The sequence below is a fragment of the Neopelma chrysocephalum genome, unplaced genomic scaffold (assembly GCF_003984885.1).
Source record: "Neopelma chrysocephalum unplaced genomic scaffold, ASM398488v2 Primary Assembly neopelma1_61b, whole genome shotgun sequence".
Classification (NCBI taxonomy): domain Eukaryota; kingdom Metazoa; phylum Chordata; class Aves; order Passeriformes; family Pipridae; genus Neopelma; species Neopelma chrysocephalum.
The window spans coordinates 1,372,186-1,388,446 of NW_020897717.1; the positions used below are offsets into that span (position 1 = coordinate 1,372,186).

Consider the following 16,261-nt stretch of genomic DNA (forward strand, 5'->3'; position numbering starts at 1 on the left):
GTTGGTTTGTGTTTATATATTAACTGCATCTGATGTGTCACCTTACAGTTTTAGCTGTGAACTATTCCAAATCCCAGTATTGAAATCCCAAGATGCCACCTCCTCAATGGGTATAAGCCATTTAAATACCACCAATCTTTATGCATTTGGTTAATATATATCAAAGGTATTCTCTGAAAATCCACATTAATAAGTAGGCATCCTGTTTTTTATTCATCTTCTCTATGTATTCTATTAGATAAGTTTACCAGTATTTTTTACGGCTACCATAGTATACAACAACACAACAGAAATATATTTCATTATAGTTAGAATTGCTTTGAAACTTTTAAAATGCTGTAATTGGATTGCTTGTCTGCTTTTTTCTTATTGCTGTTAAAGAACCATATATGATGATGTGGGCTTTTTTAACAGAAAAAAATTAATATCTGGATTGCATTTTTTTTTTTTTAATCAGGACCACTGAAAACAGCTTTAGCAAGTGAAGCCAAAGCCTGGAAAATGCTTCTCTGTCGTTATTTAAATGAGCAATACAAAAAGAAATTGACAGACATGATGTCATTCATGATTGAATACATAAATAAATTGTCTCAACCTCTGCGTACCTTAGATGATGTCAGATTAGCAATGGAAGCTTTAGCTAAAGTACAAGAAAATAAAATAGAAATTGATATGTCTCTGGGACCTATTGAAGTAAGATGACTTTTAATTTTTTCATTGAATAAATATTATTTTATATGTATCATCCATTATTATTGTTACAACTATTAATATTTAATAATATAGAACAGGTGTCAAAAGCTAAGATTATGTGAGAACTCTAACAATGAATTTACTGTCTTGAAGGAACTAGGCTGAAGATGGGAAACAAAGTATTATTTTTGTTGTTACTTTTATTTTATATTATGAATCAGTATTAGATAATTTGCTAGATACTGTGTTAATACAAAACATAAAAAACTATTCTCTCTCAAATAAATTTTAATATAAATGCAATCTAGGAGACAACATACAGAAATAAGAAGATGAGAGCACAAGACGAGGGAGCAATTTTCTCTCTTTTGCTGGGTGCCTTTCCATTAGCCTTAATCCTCTTCTTAACTTTTCTGTGTCTGTAAACAAACATCTTGATCATCTACCCCTTGAAATATAGCCAGAGAATATTTATGGTGTCACATATCATTGTATGCTGCCAAAATCTTGCAACATTCTTTTAGTTTTCTCTATTAGAAAGAAGCTAAAAGAAGCTTATTAAGTTTTCTATGTACTTGGTATTTATTATCATGCTCTGAAGCAGTCAACTTAGTAGAAGACATTAGTTTTATGTTTTCATCCACATTTTGGAGAAGAAATTTTATTGCTCTATAGTAACATTTTCTTTCTTGAAGACTGTTCTATTAACATTCAGCGATCTCTTTTACTAGTTTTGATATGAAAGTGGGTTTTGTCTTAACAATTTATGCGGTGGTCTTTATAAAACAATCAGTTCTGTGATCCAAAAGACATAGAGGTTAAACAAGTAAAAGAAGAACCTGAACAATAATTTAAACATTTAAAGTAGTATTTAGATCTATTAAATGTTATTTCTTAGATGTTAAATAAAGCAAACTAAAGGAACTGAGATCAGCACTGTTTACTTGTCAGGTTTTACATGTGTAGAAGATCATGCAAACTTTTAAAATAAATAAATTAAAGGTATAAAAAATTAAGCAGTATTAACATTCTTGTTTATTATTATTATTGTGCTTCTGCCAATTTGAGATGAATATTTAGGATAATATTCTTTCCCAACCCACTTATATTCTAAATTATCTTGCAAACATTTACTCCCTTTCTATATTAATGTAATGAGTCCCATTATGTCAGTAGGGTTAGCCAAGTTAACAAGTCACTCTCAGATCTTTTTTTCTCCATCTCCAGGAGAAGAATAACCCTAGATACCAGTGCAGCCTGGGTAGAAATTAGGTTTGCAGTAAAAGAACTGAGTTTCTTGGTGTACACCAAGTTGAATGTAAGCCAGAAAAGTGCCCTTGCAACAAAAGTTCTTGAGGGTCTCCTGGACTGTGTTACAAGTTTTGTTGCCAACAGATTGAGGGGCATGATTCCCTCTACTCCAGGATATGAGACTTATCTGGAATGCTGTGTCCAGTGCTGGGCTTCTCAATACGAGACAGACATCGGCAACTGGAGTTAGTCCAGCAAAAGTTGAATAAAGTATGAAAATTAACTTATTTTTAAATAATGCAACGTGTATAGGAGGAGCATAATAAAGCAGAAGATATGCAAACAAATTGCAAATGAGAACAAGAAATAAGAAAGGTTCATTCAGTTTCAGATACATATGCAGGTATTTGACAGTGTGGCAAACTTAGAAACAAAGATTTTATAGATGATATAGCAAAACTTTTATAAATGCGTAACTCAGTGTGCACAAGTATTCAGAGTTTGAAAAAATTCATTAAAATCTACATTCAGGTGGAATTTGAATAAGTGGAATAAAAATACCATAGAGAGGATAAAGTTTTATATTTTCTAATATTAAGTTTATTTTGTTTGTATGTGTTTTCCTAGTATTCCAGCCAAGAAATCTTTGAAGAAATATTTTTTTGCTGTTGTTTCCTAGTTCTTCATTCATCATCCTTATTTTAAAAAAATGCCTAAAATATATTAACAGATTTCCTTTTACCTGTGTTTTACAAATTTGATCTATTTCCCGCAAATGAACTTCCAATGCATCATTCCTAAGGTTTTATTTTTCCATCTAGGAAGCCTATGGCATATTAAATACACAAAAACTGGAGATTACAAAAGAGGAATCAGAAGGCATTGATACAATGAGAACTTCTTTTAAGAAATTACAGACTATTGCTGTAAGTATATAAAATTATGTCATATATTTGTCTTCATGTGCTTTTTTTCAGATTGTAAATGAGAGTTGGAGACCAATTGTCACTGCTCTCTGACTTCTCACTTTTGGCCTCAGTTGTGCACCAGGGTCTATATCTTCTATTAGTATGTTAATTTTCTAATTATTTTTAATACATATCTTTAATATTTAAATATTATTGTAGCTTTTAGATATGTGTTTAACACCTGCAAGAAAATGAGAAGTTTATTGTGTCTCTGTGCTTCTGCTCGCCTTCATTTCCAGTTCTTGTGTCATTCTTCTCTTACCAGGGAGTTTATTACCCTTAGATTACCTGTTTTTAAGAAATGCATACTCTGCCAGTGCCCTTACCCATAAGTGGTGATTGTCCTTTATCACTTAGGACAGCCTTATATCCCTCAACAGCTCTATGTTTATTATTTTAGGTAATGTAAGTGGTTAGATAGAAATAAGTAGATATTTCATTGAGCCCATTAAGGTACATCCTGTCCCGCAGGTTAATCACTCAGGAAAGGACTTGAGAGTATGTTTTACATTTGTGTGCAGTTCTTGGTTCTTTCTCTCAAGCTTTTGAACAAAGTATAAGAAAGTTGTTAAAGAGAAGGCTAAGCCATCCATGAGGAAGGTGACTCTAACACTTTGGGGTTTGAGGGTGTTTTTAGAGGGAGGAAAGAAAGAGAATAAGGACCTTTTTGTTTTGTCACCCCCTTGAAATGTAACACATTCCCTTAAAGATGGAGATTTTGTTATGGTTTTTGGTTGACGTGGTTGGTTTTTTTCCTCTTCAGCTTTACTCTCAAAAATTAAATATAACACTATAAGAGGAAAAAATATATTTAGCTTCAAATATTCAATTTTTGTTCAAAAATTTGGTGTGTTTTATTTGTGGTTTTGATTTATATGCATTATATACTCAAATATCTGCTCCTAATTTTTACAGAAATAACTTTGATTTTAATCTTTTCTATGTAAGACCGAAGTTCAAGATGAGTTGGTTCAAGTTCAGCCCAAATTTAAGACTGAATTGCTAGAATCAGTTGCAGTTTTTCAGGAGGATGTATCAAACTTTGAAACGTCATATGAAACGGTAAATGAATTTAGTAGTTGCATGTAAGACTTGTACTTAGTTTTTCAATATTTTTGGTTTGCAGTATTTGGTTGCCAGAATTTTATTCTGCTCAGCTACTGATGTTTGATGCTATGGTTGCTAAGAAGTCATCATTGTAGGTCAGACTTTTCAATATGAAGAAATAGCAGTGTACACAACTCTGTAAAGAAAGAGAAGTAGTCCTGGTGGTACAACTTGTAATGAAATCTTAATTATAAATTAAATTACAAATTAATTCAGAAATTGTAGCACATGCTGCGGCCTCTTTGCTAACATATCAACATTAAAAAGGACAGTCTTAGGCCACGGCCTGGGTATTTTATTTTCAGCAAAATAACAAAGTATGAAAAGTTACAGTCTAGTCCTCTTGATTTTAATTAAGGTAAAGAATTTTCAATTGCATAAAAGTTATCTTTTCTTAGATTTACCATTTTAAGTATTGCATTACCAAGATACATAGCTTGATTTGAATTTGACTAACAAAAAATAGGTATTTTGTGATGACCTGTAAATATACAGGGGACTTCAGTCACTTTGTGAATTAATATTCAAATTTTTTAAATTGCTTATTTGAAAGGAAGGGCCTATGGTTCCAGATATTCCACCTCAGGAAGCCAGTAAGAGGCTACAGATCTTTCAGGTAAGAAAGTAAACTGTTGAATTTCCAAATAATTAAAATTAGATTTGTTATTGCTTATCATAACAAGTTTATCAAATTATAATTTGGATGTTCTGTGTAATATTATGTTAACTATACTTTAGTTTCTCTCATGCAAAGCTTCCCTTAATGGGAAGGATTGATTGATTGATCTATAGCCTTTCTTCACCCTTCATGTTTTTAAGCAGAGATTGTCAACTTGAAGTAATAAAATCAGTAGAAAATTGAAGAGTCAATTATGACACCATGATAATTACTGAAAAGAAGCCAATTTACAAAGCAGATATGAGACAATCTTTTAATCTTTTAAAGATCACATTTTCCATTAGATAGTTGTGTTTCAACTTGATATTTGTTTACTATGAACCTCAGTTCACAGGTCCATGAGGAGGTTTTGATTATTTTTCATCCTTCTTCCTTTTTCTGCAAGTTATAGTAACTTGAATAATACTTTTGTCAGTCATATATTGTATGGATTAAGTAAATTCTAAGTTTGAGAAAAGCACTGAGTAACTGAAAGAAGATGCTTAAATATTCTAATGCACCTAATACGTAGTGAAAATTGAGTGATTTTGTTTGAATTTGCTGTATTTCTTATTTTGCCAAGAGAATGCTTTGTACTTATGGATACTATTTGTTAAAAAAATTTTTTAGCACTCTAGTGTTTTTCTTCAGGCTATATACTTTACCATTTGATACAAATATTTTCCTTTTTTTTTTTTTGTCAATTATGTGGAATTCGTTTCACATCTCATTTCTAGAAGATGCTTCTTTGAATGATTGCTTCTTATGTAAACCTTCACTTTTGAATTCACTATGTGGATTTGAGTATTATGTTACATGAAGACTGTTCAAAACTTTAGATCAAAAACATTTTCAGATTTTTACATATACTGCTAAAAGAATTAAGACAAGTTTGAAACTGTTTAATGATTTATTATTAGATCATTTAAAATTAAAACCTATAAACTTATATTTTCATTTTGTCTGTATGAAACGTAATTTGAGCAGGCTGACTTTGATGAGTTGTGGAGAAAGTTTATCACGTACTCATCTGGTGAACGGTTGTTTGGATTGCCTGTCACAGAGTATGAAGTTTTGCATAAAGTCAGGTAACGGTGAAATAAAGCTGTCTTAAGTGTTTATTAAGTATGTTAGAAAATCTTAGGCATATACCAAAGGGGGAAATATTACAATATGCAAGTTTTCTGTTGCCTTAGATAGATAGATAGATAGATAGATGAATGAAAATTTTGCAGATATAATGTATTTGCCAATAAAACCAATTTTATTTATTTATTATTGTAACAGAACCATATCAGAACATTTTAGTGTGTGTATATACTATATAAAGTAGCAATATGCTCTGTTCTAGAAATATAGATATAAATAAAAGTCCTTATATAAATAGATGAGTAAATATAGTGTTATATGTTAAGGTAATGTAGAAACTGAAGAAGATGCAAGGGAAAGTCTCACCATATATGAAGAATTTAACTAGCTTTTGTGAAAATTAGAATTTTTTGAGCAGCTGTAGAAATGGGGAGCAGATTCTAAAATGTTTGCACATTTCAATGGTTTGATGATGATTCACACCACATGAAGATCTGACTCTTTCTGGCTGTTATTTAGTTTGGATTCAGAGTGCTTCTGAAGTAAATTGACTACTTGTTCCTGCTTACCGTGCTTTGTTTTGCACTGCAGAGCCAGCTCAGCATATATAACCTAGGTTCCTTTGGGGTGAATGGAAGTTTTGGAGAACTAGATGAAAGCAAAACTTCCCCAAATATGTTCAGTGTAGATATTAGGTCCTGAGCACCAACCATTTTCTCTTTTTTGTGGATTTTCTTTTATGAAACGTTCTTTTCTACATTAAGAAACGTACTCTGATTGATCTATCTCTATTTTTTGTAATAACATTACATGACCAAGTATTTAACTATTGTGAATTATTGGCATAATTGCTTCTTTTTTCCCAGGAAGGAGTTGGCCTTGCTTCAGAAATTATATGGATTATATGATACTGTAGTAAGCACTATCGATGGTTATTATGACATCCTTTGGACAGAAGTAGATATTGAAAAAATTAGTGCTGAACTTCTGGATTTTCAAAACAAGTATGTTTACGATATTAATAATTGATGTTAAATGCATTAAGGTTTAGGTGAGTTCAGTAGAGCCATTTGATATATTTAAATACAAAGTTTCTATGAATAAGGTTTATCATAAAACAATAAGATTATTCATGAAAGAGGGAAATAAAACCATACTGTTAGTTAAGCATCTTTTACCTGTAATTTTCATAACTGAAGGGCATACAGTCAGCTGAAGCATCAATCTCCTTATCTAAACCAACCAAGAGGTCAGGAGGGCTGAAATTTTATTTGTAGAAGGTAAGTTCTTCAACTAGGATGATTAGCACATTTATTTTAAGTTTTGAATACAAGAATAACAGACACAAGATACTTTACCCCTCAGAGAAATTCAGGCAGTTGTTAAACATCCAGTTTGACAGCACTTGGGGAACTAACCAACACAAATGTACTGGCAACCACCCAGCATTGACACAGCCCTAAACCACAGGCTGACTGCTGTATTGTACCTGATTACTGAAAATATGAAATTATATCAGTGGAAGGTAGAGAAATAAGTGATAAATGATGCAAAACTAAGGCTTTAGTATTTTTTTTGCTAAAGATATACTTTATCATTTACAATAGGGCATTTCCGTGGTAGATCAACTGCTTAGCTCTTAGTGTGTAGGCTCTGTAAAAGTGTGGTCAAAGAGATGAATATTTGTTTAACTGTTCTGCTGGGGGTTTTTCCACATTAGAAGTATATAATTTTCATTAGTGAATAGTTTCTGGACCACTAACCAAAAGTGAGGGAGAAGGTGGTCATATCTGTTTCATTTTCATGTCTATCTCCAAAGTGGTATGTTACTAAGTACAATGAATATTACTGGTATTTAAATTGGAGTAAATATTGTATTTATACAAGGATTTCATATGTGAAATTTAACTAATTTTATTTTGTTTTTTCTTTGCTAATAAAGAGTTTCTGATGATAAGGAACAGATAAGCTATGTTTTAATGGAAACTACAATATTTTTTTATTTACAAAGAACATATCAGTGGTTGAGACTGTAAAATATTATTATTTGTTAGTAGGGCATTTGCATCAGTTTTTCCCAAAAAGGTAGGCTGACACAAATTGGAATTTTACATAGAAAATGTTAAACACAATCCAATCCACTTCATATCTCCTTGTTTAAACAATTGTTTAAATGATTCCTATTTTGAGAGAAGAGGCATTTACTACTGTATCAATTTAATTTAACTACAGGTGCCGTAGACTGCCTAAAGGTCTCCACCACTGGCAAGCGTTTTCAGATCTCAAGAAAAAAATCGAGGATTTTATTGAGTCTTGTTCTTTGCTGGAAATGATGTCTGACAAAGCAATGAAGCAAAGACACTGGGAACGTATTGCTGAAACAACAGGACATGAATTTGATGTAGAATCTGAAACCTTTTGCCTTCGAAACATCATGGAAGCACCGATTCTTAAACATAAAGAAGATATTGAAGTAGGTGCATACATTTTTTCCCCCCTTGTTCATTTTCTACTATTAACAAAAATAATATGATTACTTATAAAATTATTACCTTCTTTTAAAATATTTTTTACTTAATTAAAGTCCTCAACTCTTAATCATACCACACTAGTTTAAACAAATTTAGATTTTATTTAGAAGTTTTTATGCATATGAATAAAGATAGAGGTAGCAGCTGGAATCTTTGGACACTTATTTTTAGATAATCTCTTAAAATTCTTCTGCTATTATTGTATATGATTTTCTTAGCTCTTTTTAAACAGGCAAAAAACCTCAAAGAAAACATTGAATGATTATGGCCACTTAATTTTTTAACTCTGGATTCTTTAAAGTTTAGTAGGTAAATCACAAATTTTAGAGGAAGGCTTAATGCATAATAATATTTAAGAATTTTATAGATTATTATGGCTTCTTTTGAACCATACAACTTCAAAAGAACCCCCAACTGAACTTGAGAAAACTCAGTGGGGTTTGCATGTTTCATATGATAAATATGCATGCAAAAGATATATATAGATACATATATAGATATAGATATAGCCATACTTGATTTATATGGAAGGATTTATATGGGAGCATTCCAAGGTAATCTGCTTAATTTTGAATTAAGCTCTGATTTGAACTGAATGTTGGACTTGATGACCTTTCCGACTTAAACTATTCTTAGATTCTGTGATTCTATAAACTGAAATGTGGTAAGAGTCAGAGTTCAGTTGGTGATGAGTCTACATCACAACACTCCCTAAGCCTTGTAAAATTATGATTCAGAAATCTTGTTACACAGAAATAACAAAATGTGAAGCCACAGAAAATATTTATTCATCCACTTCCAAGTGCGCACTTTTGAGTTACCCATACAAGTAATTTGAGTGAGTAAAATTCGTAGTGTGATCTCTGCATTTTTTAATATGCTGTTACTAGATGAGCAGTATCAGGAAAAATTTAATTTCAGAAGAATGGAGAGTCTAAAAAGTGGTTCTTTCTTTGCAGGATATATGCATATCTGCCATGAAGGAAAAGGATATAGAAGCCAAACTATCTCAAGTAGCTGAGACGTGGGGAAACCAAATTCTGAGCTTTGCACCGTTCAAAACAAGAGGAGAATTACTGCTAAAGGGAATTGAATCATCAGAACTTTTAGTATTGATGGAGGACAGTTTAATGATTCTTGACTCTTTACTGTCCAATAGGTACTTGGAATTATATATGGTATTTTCAGAAACATACCAAGATAGCAACAGTACTATTAATGAGATAAATTAGCAACAAATTTGAATGAAATATTTTTAAATGAAAAAACAGTTGCAAACTTCTCTCTCAATATATTTGAATGTAATCGAGCTGGTAAAACCTATCCATGAGGTTGTTCTTGTTCTAAGTAAAACAGGTGTTCGTTTGTTCCGGGTTTTTTTTCATCATTGTAAGTATTTATTTTAAATTAGCTTTATTTAGAATTAAATAATTGCTTCTTCTCATAATTTTTTAGATACAATACAGCATTTAAAAAGCAAATTCAGAGCTGGGTTTTTAAACTAAGCAACTCTGCACACATAATTGAAGAATGGCTGGTTGTGCAGAACCTTTGGATTTATCTTGAAGCTGTTTTTATAGCGGGAGATATTGCAAAAGAGTTACCACAGGTAAGCTTCACAATGCTGGCCTACTATTGTGTATTAAAAGCTGTGTAATAATTTCCAACAGATTATGATGTGAAAGGACTTATGCTTTTGCTATATATAGGAAGCAAAGCGTTTTCAGAATATTGACAAATCATGGGTAAAAATAATGCAACGAGCTCATGAAAACCCAAATGTAGTAGCCTGCTGTGTTGGAGATAATACTATGGAGCAAATTCTCCCTCAGTTACATGAACAGTTGGAATCATGTCAGAAATCACTTACAGGGTAAGTGATTGTAAGTTAATTTTTTGATTTTTTGATTGCATTATTATATTGTAAATAATTTATATTGAAGATGAATTGTAGTTTAGTTTTACTTACACCCTTTTACAGAAAACAATGATGCCCTGAAACAGTTTAAAAAGAATCTTGTTCAATTTTAAAGGTATTTAGAGAAGAAAAGGCTACTGTTTCCAAGATTCTTTTTTATTTCTGATCCTGCACTTGTTGAAATTCTTGGACAAGCAAGTGATTCTCATACAATTCAGGTACAACCTTTGTGATTTTTTTCTGCGTATAACATAAAAAATTAGAATATGGAGAAACATTTAATAAATTAAAATATAAACATTTTCTTCTTACAAACTTTGCTTGAGAAAAAAATTCTCTTCTTGCTCTTCGATCTTTAACAAAGTGTGAAATAGGTACCTGTAATTTAAAAAAATCTTCAGAATGCAGAACACTGGAATGTGGTCTCATCAAGTGATTTGCAGGTGGTTCCTTTCACAACTAAACATAATAGAAGGGATCCTCTGAAACTTTCCTGCTTTTCATATTGCAAAATTCATCCAGCTAGTCTGTATTGTTACTGAGGGTTGATTGAGATAAGCCAGTTGATCTCTTCTAGATCACATCTGGAAACTGTAAAAACACAGTAGATGGAGATAAAATTCTACACAATCATTTCTGTAATTATTACCTACAAATAGTCAGATATTCATCTGTAGGTTCAAATGAACGTTTGTGGGATAACCTTACTTGAGATTATTTTTCTGTTTGCTAATGTGAAATATTTACATTGAATAATTCCTGAATTATCCTTACAGCCGCATCTGACTTCCATATCTGACAATATAAATGAAGTAGACTTTCACCCAAAGGATTATGATCGCATACTGGCAGTCATATCAAGAGAAGGAGAAAAAATTCCAGTAATTATCTGATTTTTTTTCCAGAAATGTTAATAGATAAATAATTTTATTATTGAACATCTAAGATAGAGTAAGTTGAATTATTGTTAGTTACAAATAAATATTTCAAGGATTGTTGTGAACAAAACTCAAATATGTCTTTGTTAAACATATTTCTGGTACGTTAATGGAAATAAAATCTGTAGTTGTAAATAGAAATTTAGTAACTATGTAGTAACTCATGTTCTGAAACAGAAGGTTGGTAACTATGTTCTATTTTATACCCTTTACTGTAATTAATTTTTCAGTTGGACACTCCAGTACTTGCAAAAGGACCAGTAGAACTTTGGTTGAAGATTTTATTGCAAGTGCAGCAGAAGTCATTGCATGGCATAATTAGGGCAGCATATTACCAAATCAGTGACCCAGGATGTCAGCTGCTGAGTTTTCTTAATCAATTCCCAGCACAGGTAAGAATACAAGGCGTGGATATGTGTGTGTAGTCTTGAGTTGTGTGTGGGGGGAGGTGGAAGGTAAAGAGCATATGGAATTGCCTATATGAGAAAGTTTTCATAGAGGAAAGAAGGGGAAAGATCTACTCAGTAGAAGGCAATCCTTAATGGCTTAAATTTTGGTACCCTGTTTATATCATAATATTTTTCTTGCAATCTACTTTAAAATTACTTTTTTTCTTTTCTTGGAGAATATAAAGTACAGCTTGTATTTTCTGTGATGGATATTGAACTCCTTTCAGCAGCAAATAAAATTTCATGTGCAGATTGATTTCTCTCTCATAATTTAAGATTGCAAGAGCTGTGATTATGATTATTTATCTCATAATTTACCAGATCTACCTCATAGTTCATGTCTTTGTCACTTATGATAATGCAGTCCTGGTAGAAGCCTATGTTGAAGTATTCTGGTTTGCCTAGAAAACTCCTCCGTCTTACTGATAATTCATTAATATCATTAACAATAATGAATTGTTTCCCATCCTGTACAAATTCTGAATCTATAATTTGCTAATTGGTTCAATCTTGGGTGTAATTTTTGAATAAAAAGTTTTGCAAATATTAAAACCGGCCAGCATGTTGCTAATTAAAAAAATATCAGTACATTTAAATATCTAGGAGAATTATCTTAAACATGTATTTATGATGTAGTTATGTATTGTGTCACCATTATTTATTTGAAAAATTTCACTGCTTTAAACAGATAGGGACTATCTAGCTTGTCAGATATTTGAAAGTGGATTTATTACCATGTGCAAAGATTTTTTTTCACATGTCTTGCTAATCCAGATTTTCTTACATTCAAAAAATTTTTTGTGCTAGAAGGATTTGGCCAAGAAATTTTTACAGAGAAAGAAAAGCTGTGTTAAAAGAGAGAGAAGAAATTGGGCAAAATACTGATAAGCACAAAATGTTTTCTTCAAACTGCCTTTTTCCTGTCTCTGAAGCTTCTGTTATAGGTAGCACGAAAAAGTCACATACAAATATTTATTTTTTGTTTTCCTTTGACCATTCATTCTAAAATAAATTTGTTTTAGACTCTATTTATTATAGCCTGGTGATTTTACAATGGTGAGATATCTCCTTCTAGACAAACTCTGTAACCATGAACTCACTGCAAGTATAGGGAGATAAAAAAATAATAAGAGTAGTTGAGTCAAATTTTTAGGACTTAGTGCCTTGTGAATATAGAAATGTGGGAAATAAAGGTAATGAAAGAATACAGTGCTCATCTATCATTTTTTGTTGTGGGTGTTGTAAATCAAAATCAATCTGAGATGGTAGTTTATGTTCAACATCCTCTAACTCTCTAGATTTATTTGGAAGCAAAATAACTTTTAGTTCAATGTTCTCTAGGCTGTACTCCAGTCATGACAGAATGTTAGAAGGCAAGCCATCCTACATTTAGTAGCAATGGCCCAGAATTTTAATGTGCTTGAAGTAGCTACAAATTGGCAGTGGGAAATTTTCAGAGGGTCTTCCACACGCAGGACCAGTTTATGTTTGTGTTATGTAATGTTTATGTGGAGCACTCTAAAGGATTTTTAGAGAAACTGACACTTATCCTTAGTTTGAGTGTATCTCACTACATGACAAATTTTGGAACAATTTTAAAATGTCTTCTCAGAAAGGCACAGCAGAGCCAATTAATTCAGCACAGTATCCTGGTGAGATAGATTCATGCTGGATATAGTGATATTTTGTGACTGTTTACACCACAATTTATTGTTCCCACCCAAGGCTTCTATAACAAGGCTTGAGTTCAACAAGTGATTATTTTGTATATTTTTCACATATTACATTTTTAGGTTGGATTACTGGGAATTCAAATATTGTGGACACGTGATTCAGAAGAAGCTCTAAAGAATGCTAAGGAGGACAAAAAAATAATGGAAGTAACCAATGGCAGATTTCTGGATATTCTGAATACGCTGATTGGCCAGACCACACATGATCTTTCCAAGTTTGAGAGAGTGAAATTTGAAACGCTTATTACCATTCATGTGCATCAGCGTGACATTTTTGATGATTTGGTAAAGTATAGATTTTGATTTCTGACAATTAAATGTCTTTTCTGTCATAATATTCTTTCTTATATGTGACAGCTACAGTTCCATGTGTATGTATGTGTTTATAAGAAAAAGATGTCCACAACCTCACCATAATCAAAGCAGTACAATTTTACTTAATCTAGAATAGCATTAATTTGTTTTGTCAACTAAACATTTTTACCAAATGTCTACACCTTGGATATTTAAATTTTTCACTTCTTCCTATAAGTTGTTTCGATAGACAAAACCCTTTTCATATTTCTTTCCTTTGCAAAAAGTTGTATTAGTCTTACTTGCATAACTTAAAAAGTTGAGACTGCTGAGGATGTTGTAACTGTATCATTATAATTAATTTCCCCATGGCTTGTTACAGAATCTCAGTAGTTGACATGGGACTGCACTTTACTAAGGAGAGCACATATAAGAGAAATAAACATAAATTCCTACTAAAAATGGCAAATAGTTGCAATCCTATATTTGAACTTTTGAGACTGTGTTAAATTGTTACCATTACTTTATTTGTTGAGTAATGGCATCCCTCAACACTACACCTCTCACATTTTTACCGCTGATGACATAGGCTTATTAGTTTATACAGCGTTTGCCTTCCATGCCTCAGTCACATCCTTCCTTCATCATGCCCTTTGTTGCAATGTGTTTGGTGGATTAAGAAGTATGCTATTTACATTTCTCACTTGGAAGGTGGACTACACTACCAAAGCAATTTAAGATTTATTTGGTTAACACAGATGTTGGGATGATCAGGTCAAGTGATCAGGTTGGTTTTTAGTATCAGTCTAGCTTATATCTGAACATATTATGTGATGCTTGATATATTTAAATTTACTTACAGAGAAACTTTAACCTGAGTAATCACTTGTTATTCACATACAAATAAGTGTTTTATCACAATTGTCAAAGACAATAAATCTAGATGCTTGGTTATAACATATGCATTTACTTTCTTTTAAGGTAAAAATGAACATCAAATCACGAAATGATTTTGAGTGGTTAAAGCAGTCTAGATTCTACTATAAAGAGGATTCAGATCATGTCATTGTATCAATTACAGATGTTGATTTTATTTACCAAAATGAATTTCTGGGTTGCACTGATCGTCTGGTTATAACACCTCTTACGGACAGGTTAGAAAAATAATTATGGATAATGAATACTTTTAATATCTAGTGTTTAACATTTATCTTTAAAGAGGTACATTTTGAGTTAAGTCCTGTGTAGGCTAGGCCATTCATGAAAATATTCTCAAAAATTTGCTTAATATAATCTTTTAGAGAAGATAAAATAGTCTCACTGATTTGTACACTTAATAATCCCTTATCATTGCCCAGTCTTAAAAAAAACATTTAGTAACGGAAATTAATTGTGTTAAGGTTATATAGCAACATATAGTTTAGCAGGATACTGAAGAAAGATTAGGTCAAATATTTCAAATTTTGTAATAAGAGATTCTATAAAGGTTCTGTGGCTACTTTCTTTGAAAGTCTAAGAAAAAGTCCCAACTGTATGTACTTGCATTCTGTTCTTCTGTAGCTAGGCAAGCAAATGGCAAGTTTGTTTCAAATGTGGCTTAACAATAAGAACTATATTTCTTTTTCCTCTTCAGAATTTCTTTGCTTCCTTTCTTGTCAAAATTCTTTTTCCGTTCAATCCTGTCTTGAAATGTCACTTTTGACCAAATGAGAAAAAAAGGCCAAAAGATTGCAAGAAGACTCCCACAAGAACTAAAAATAACTTTCAACCTACAATCATTTCCTTTGCTACCTATGTGGTGTCTGTGTCTCTATGACTTTTTGAACACCTTTATTTTTACAGAAAATGTAGGACTGCTATTGTGGCAAAATGGAAAGTTCAGTAGATTTCTGCAGTGAACTGTACTGCCATCAGCAAATGAGTATTTTTGATGTAAAGTTGTTAGCTACCCCAAAACTGATCCCAGTAGAACTGTAGAGATTCTTGTCACTTCGAAGTTTCTTATTGTATAGAAAACATGAAAATTCCCACAGTGCAAATTGGACATAATAAATTGTAGTCATTCAAACTAAACTGCAGTTAGTTATTAAACTCTATTCAATTATGGATTAAAACCAGAAATATTTCATTTAGAAATGTGTTCAGAGTATGTTGATTTGACACTGAAGACAACCCATCATTTGTAAAGGAATTTTGTTTTTTAATTCCTTTAGCATTACTTTTCCAGACCTTGCCATGAATGAAAAACATAAGTAAGGCTCATATATAAGTAAAAAAGTCTAGACTTTTTAAGACTTAAAAAAAAGAAAAAGGGTAAAACTTACAGAGTTTTTTTCCTAGAATTGTAAATATTTCTTACCGATAACTGAGGAAGAGGACATATATCCTTATTCTTTCACACTTGAGAATTTAGGCAAAGGTAACATAATGAAATGTATACCGGTTAAGATGCTGCAGAATGTGATGACATGGCAGAACTCAACAACTGGTCTTTACAGCTGTTAAAAGAGTTAATGACAAATTCCTTTATGGGATAAGCATTAACTTTCTTTTTTTTTTAGCTTGTTAACACCAGGGGGTTTTCTGTTTGGTTGGTTGGGGGTTTTTTTGTTGTTGTTGTTAGTTTGTGGAT

At 31.8% G+C, this 16,261-nt stretch overlaps 1 protein-coding gene across 3 annotated transcripts in view; it reads left to right on the forward strand.

The window, feature by feature from the left end:
- Positions 1-16,261, forward strand: part of DNAH8 (dynein axonemal heavy chain 8) — a 134,197-nt gene that overhangs the window by 44,900 nt on the left and 73,036 nt on the right. For all 3 annotated transcript variants that reach the window (XM_027682007.1, XM_027682009.1, XM_027682008.1), the window contains exons 29-43: positions 458-693; positions 2,766-2,870; positions 3,861-3,974; positions 4,573-4,635; positions 5,665-5,765; positions 6,633-6,770; positions 7,999-8,239; positions 9,257-9,456; positions 9,753-9,906; positions 10,007-10,170; positions 10,331-10,433; positions 10,992-11,096; positions 11,384-11,545; positions 13,396-13,620; positions 14,611-14,783. In XM_027682007.1, the coding sequence (XP_027537808.1) occupies positions 458-693; positions 2,766-2,870; positions 3,861-3,974; positions 4,573-4,635; positions 5,665-5,765; positions 6,633-6,770; positions 7,999-8,239; positions 9,257-9,456; positions 9,753-9,906; positions 10,007-10,170; positions 10,331-10,433; positions 10,992-11,096; positions 11,384-11,545; positions 13,396-13,620; positions 14,611-14,783 (2,284 nt within the window). The remainder of the gene's footprint in view (positions 1-457; positions 694-2,765; positions 2,871-3,860; positions 3,975-4,572; positions 4,636-5,664; positions 5,766-6,632; positions 6,771-7,998; positions 8,240-9,256; positions 9,457-9,752; positions 9,907-10,006; positions 10,171-10,330; positions 10,434-10,991; positions 11,097-11,383; positions 11,546-13,395; positions 13,621-14,610; positions 14,784-16,261) is intronic.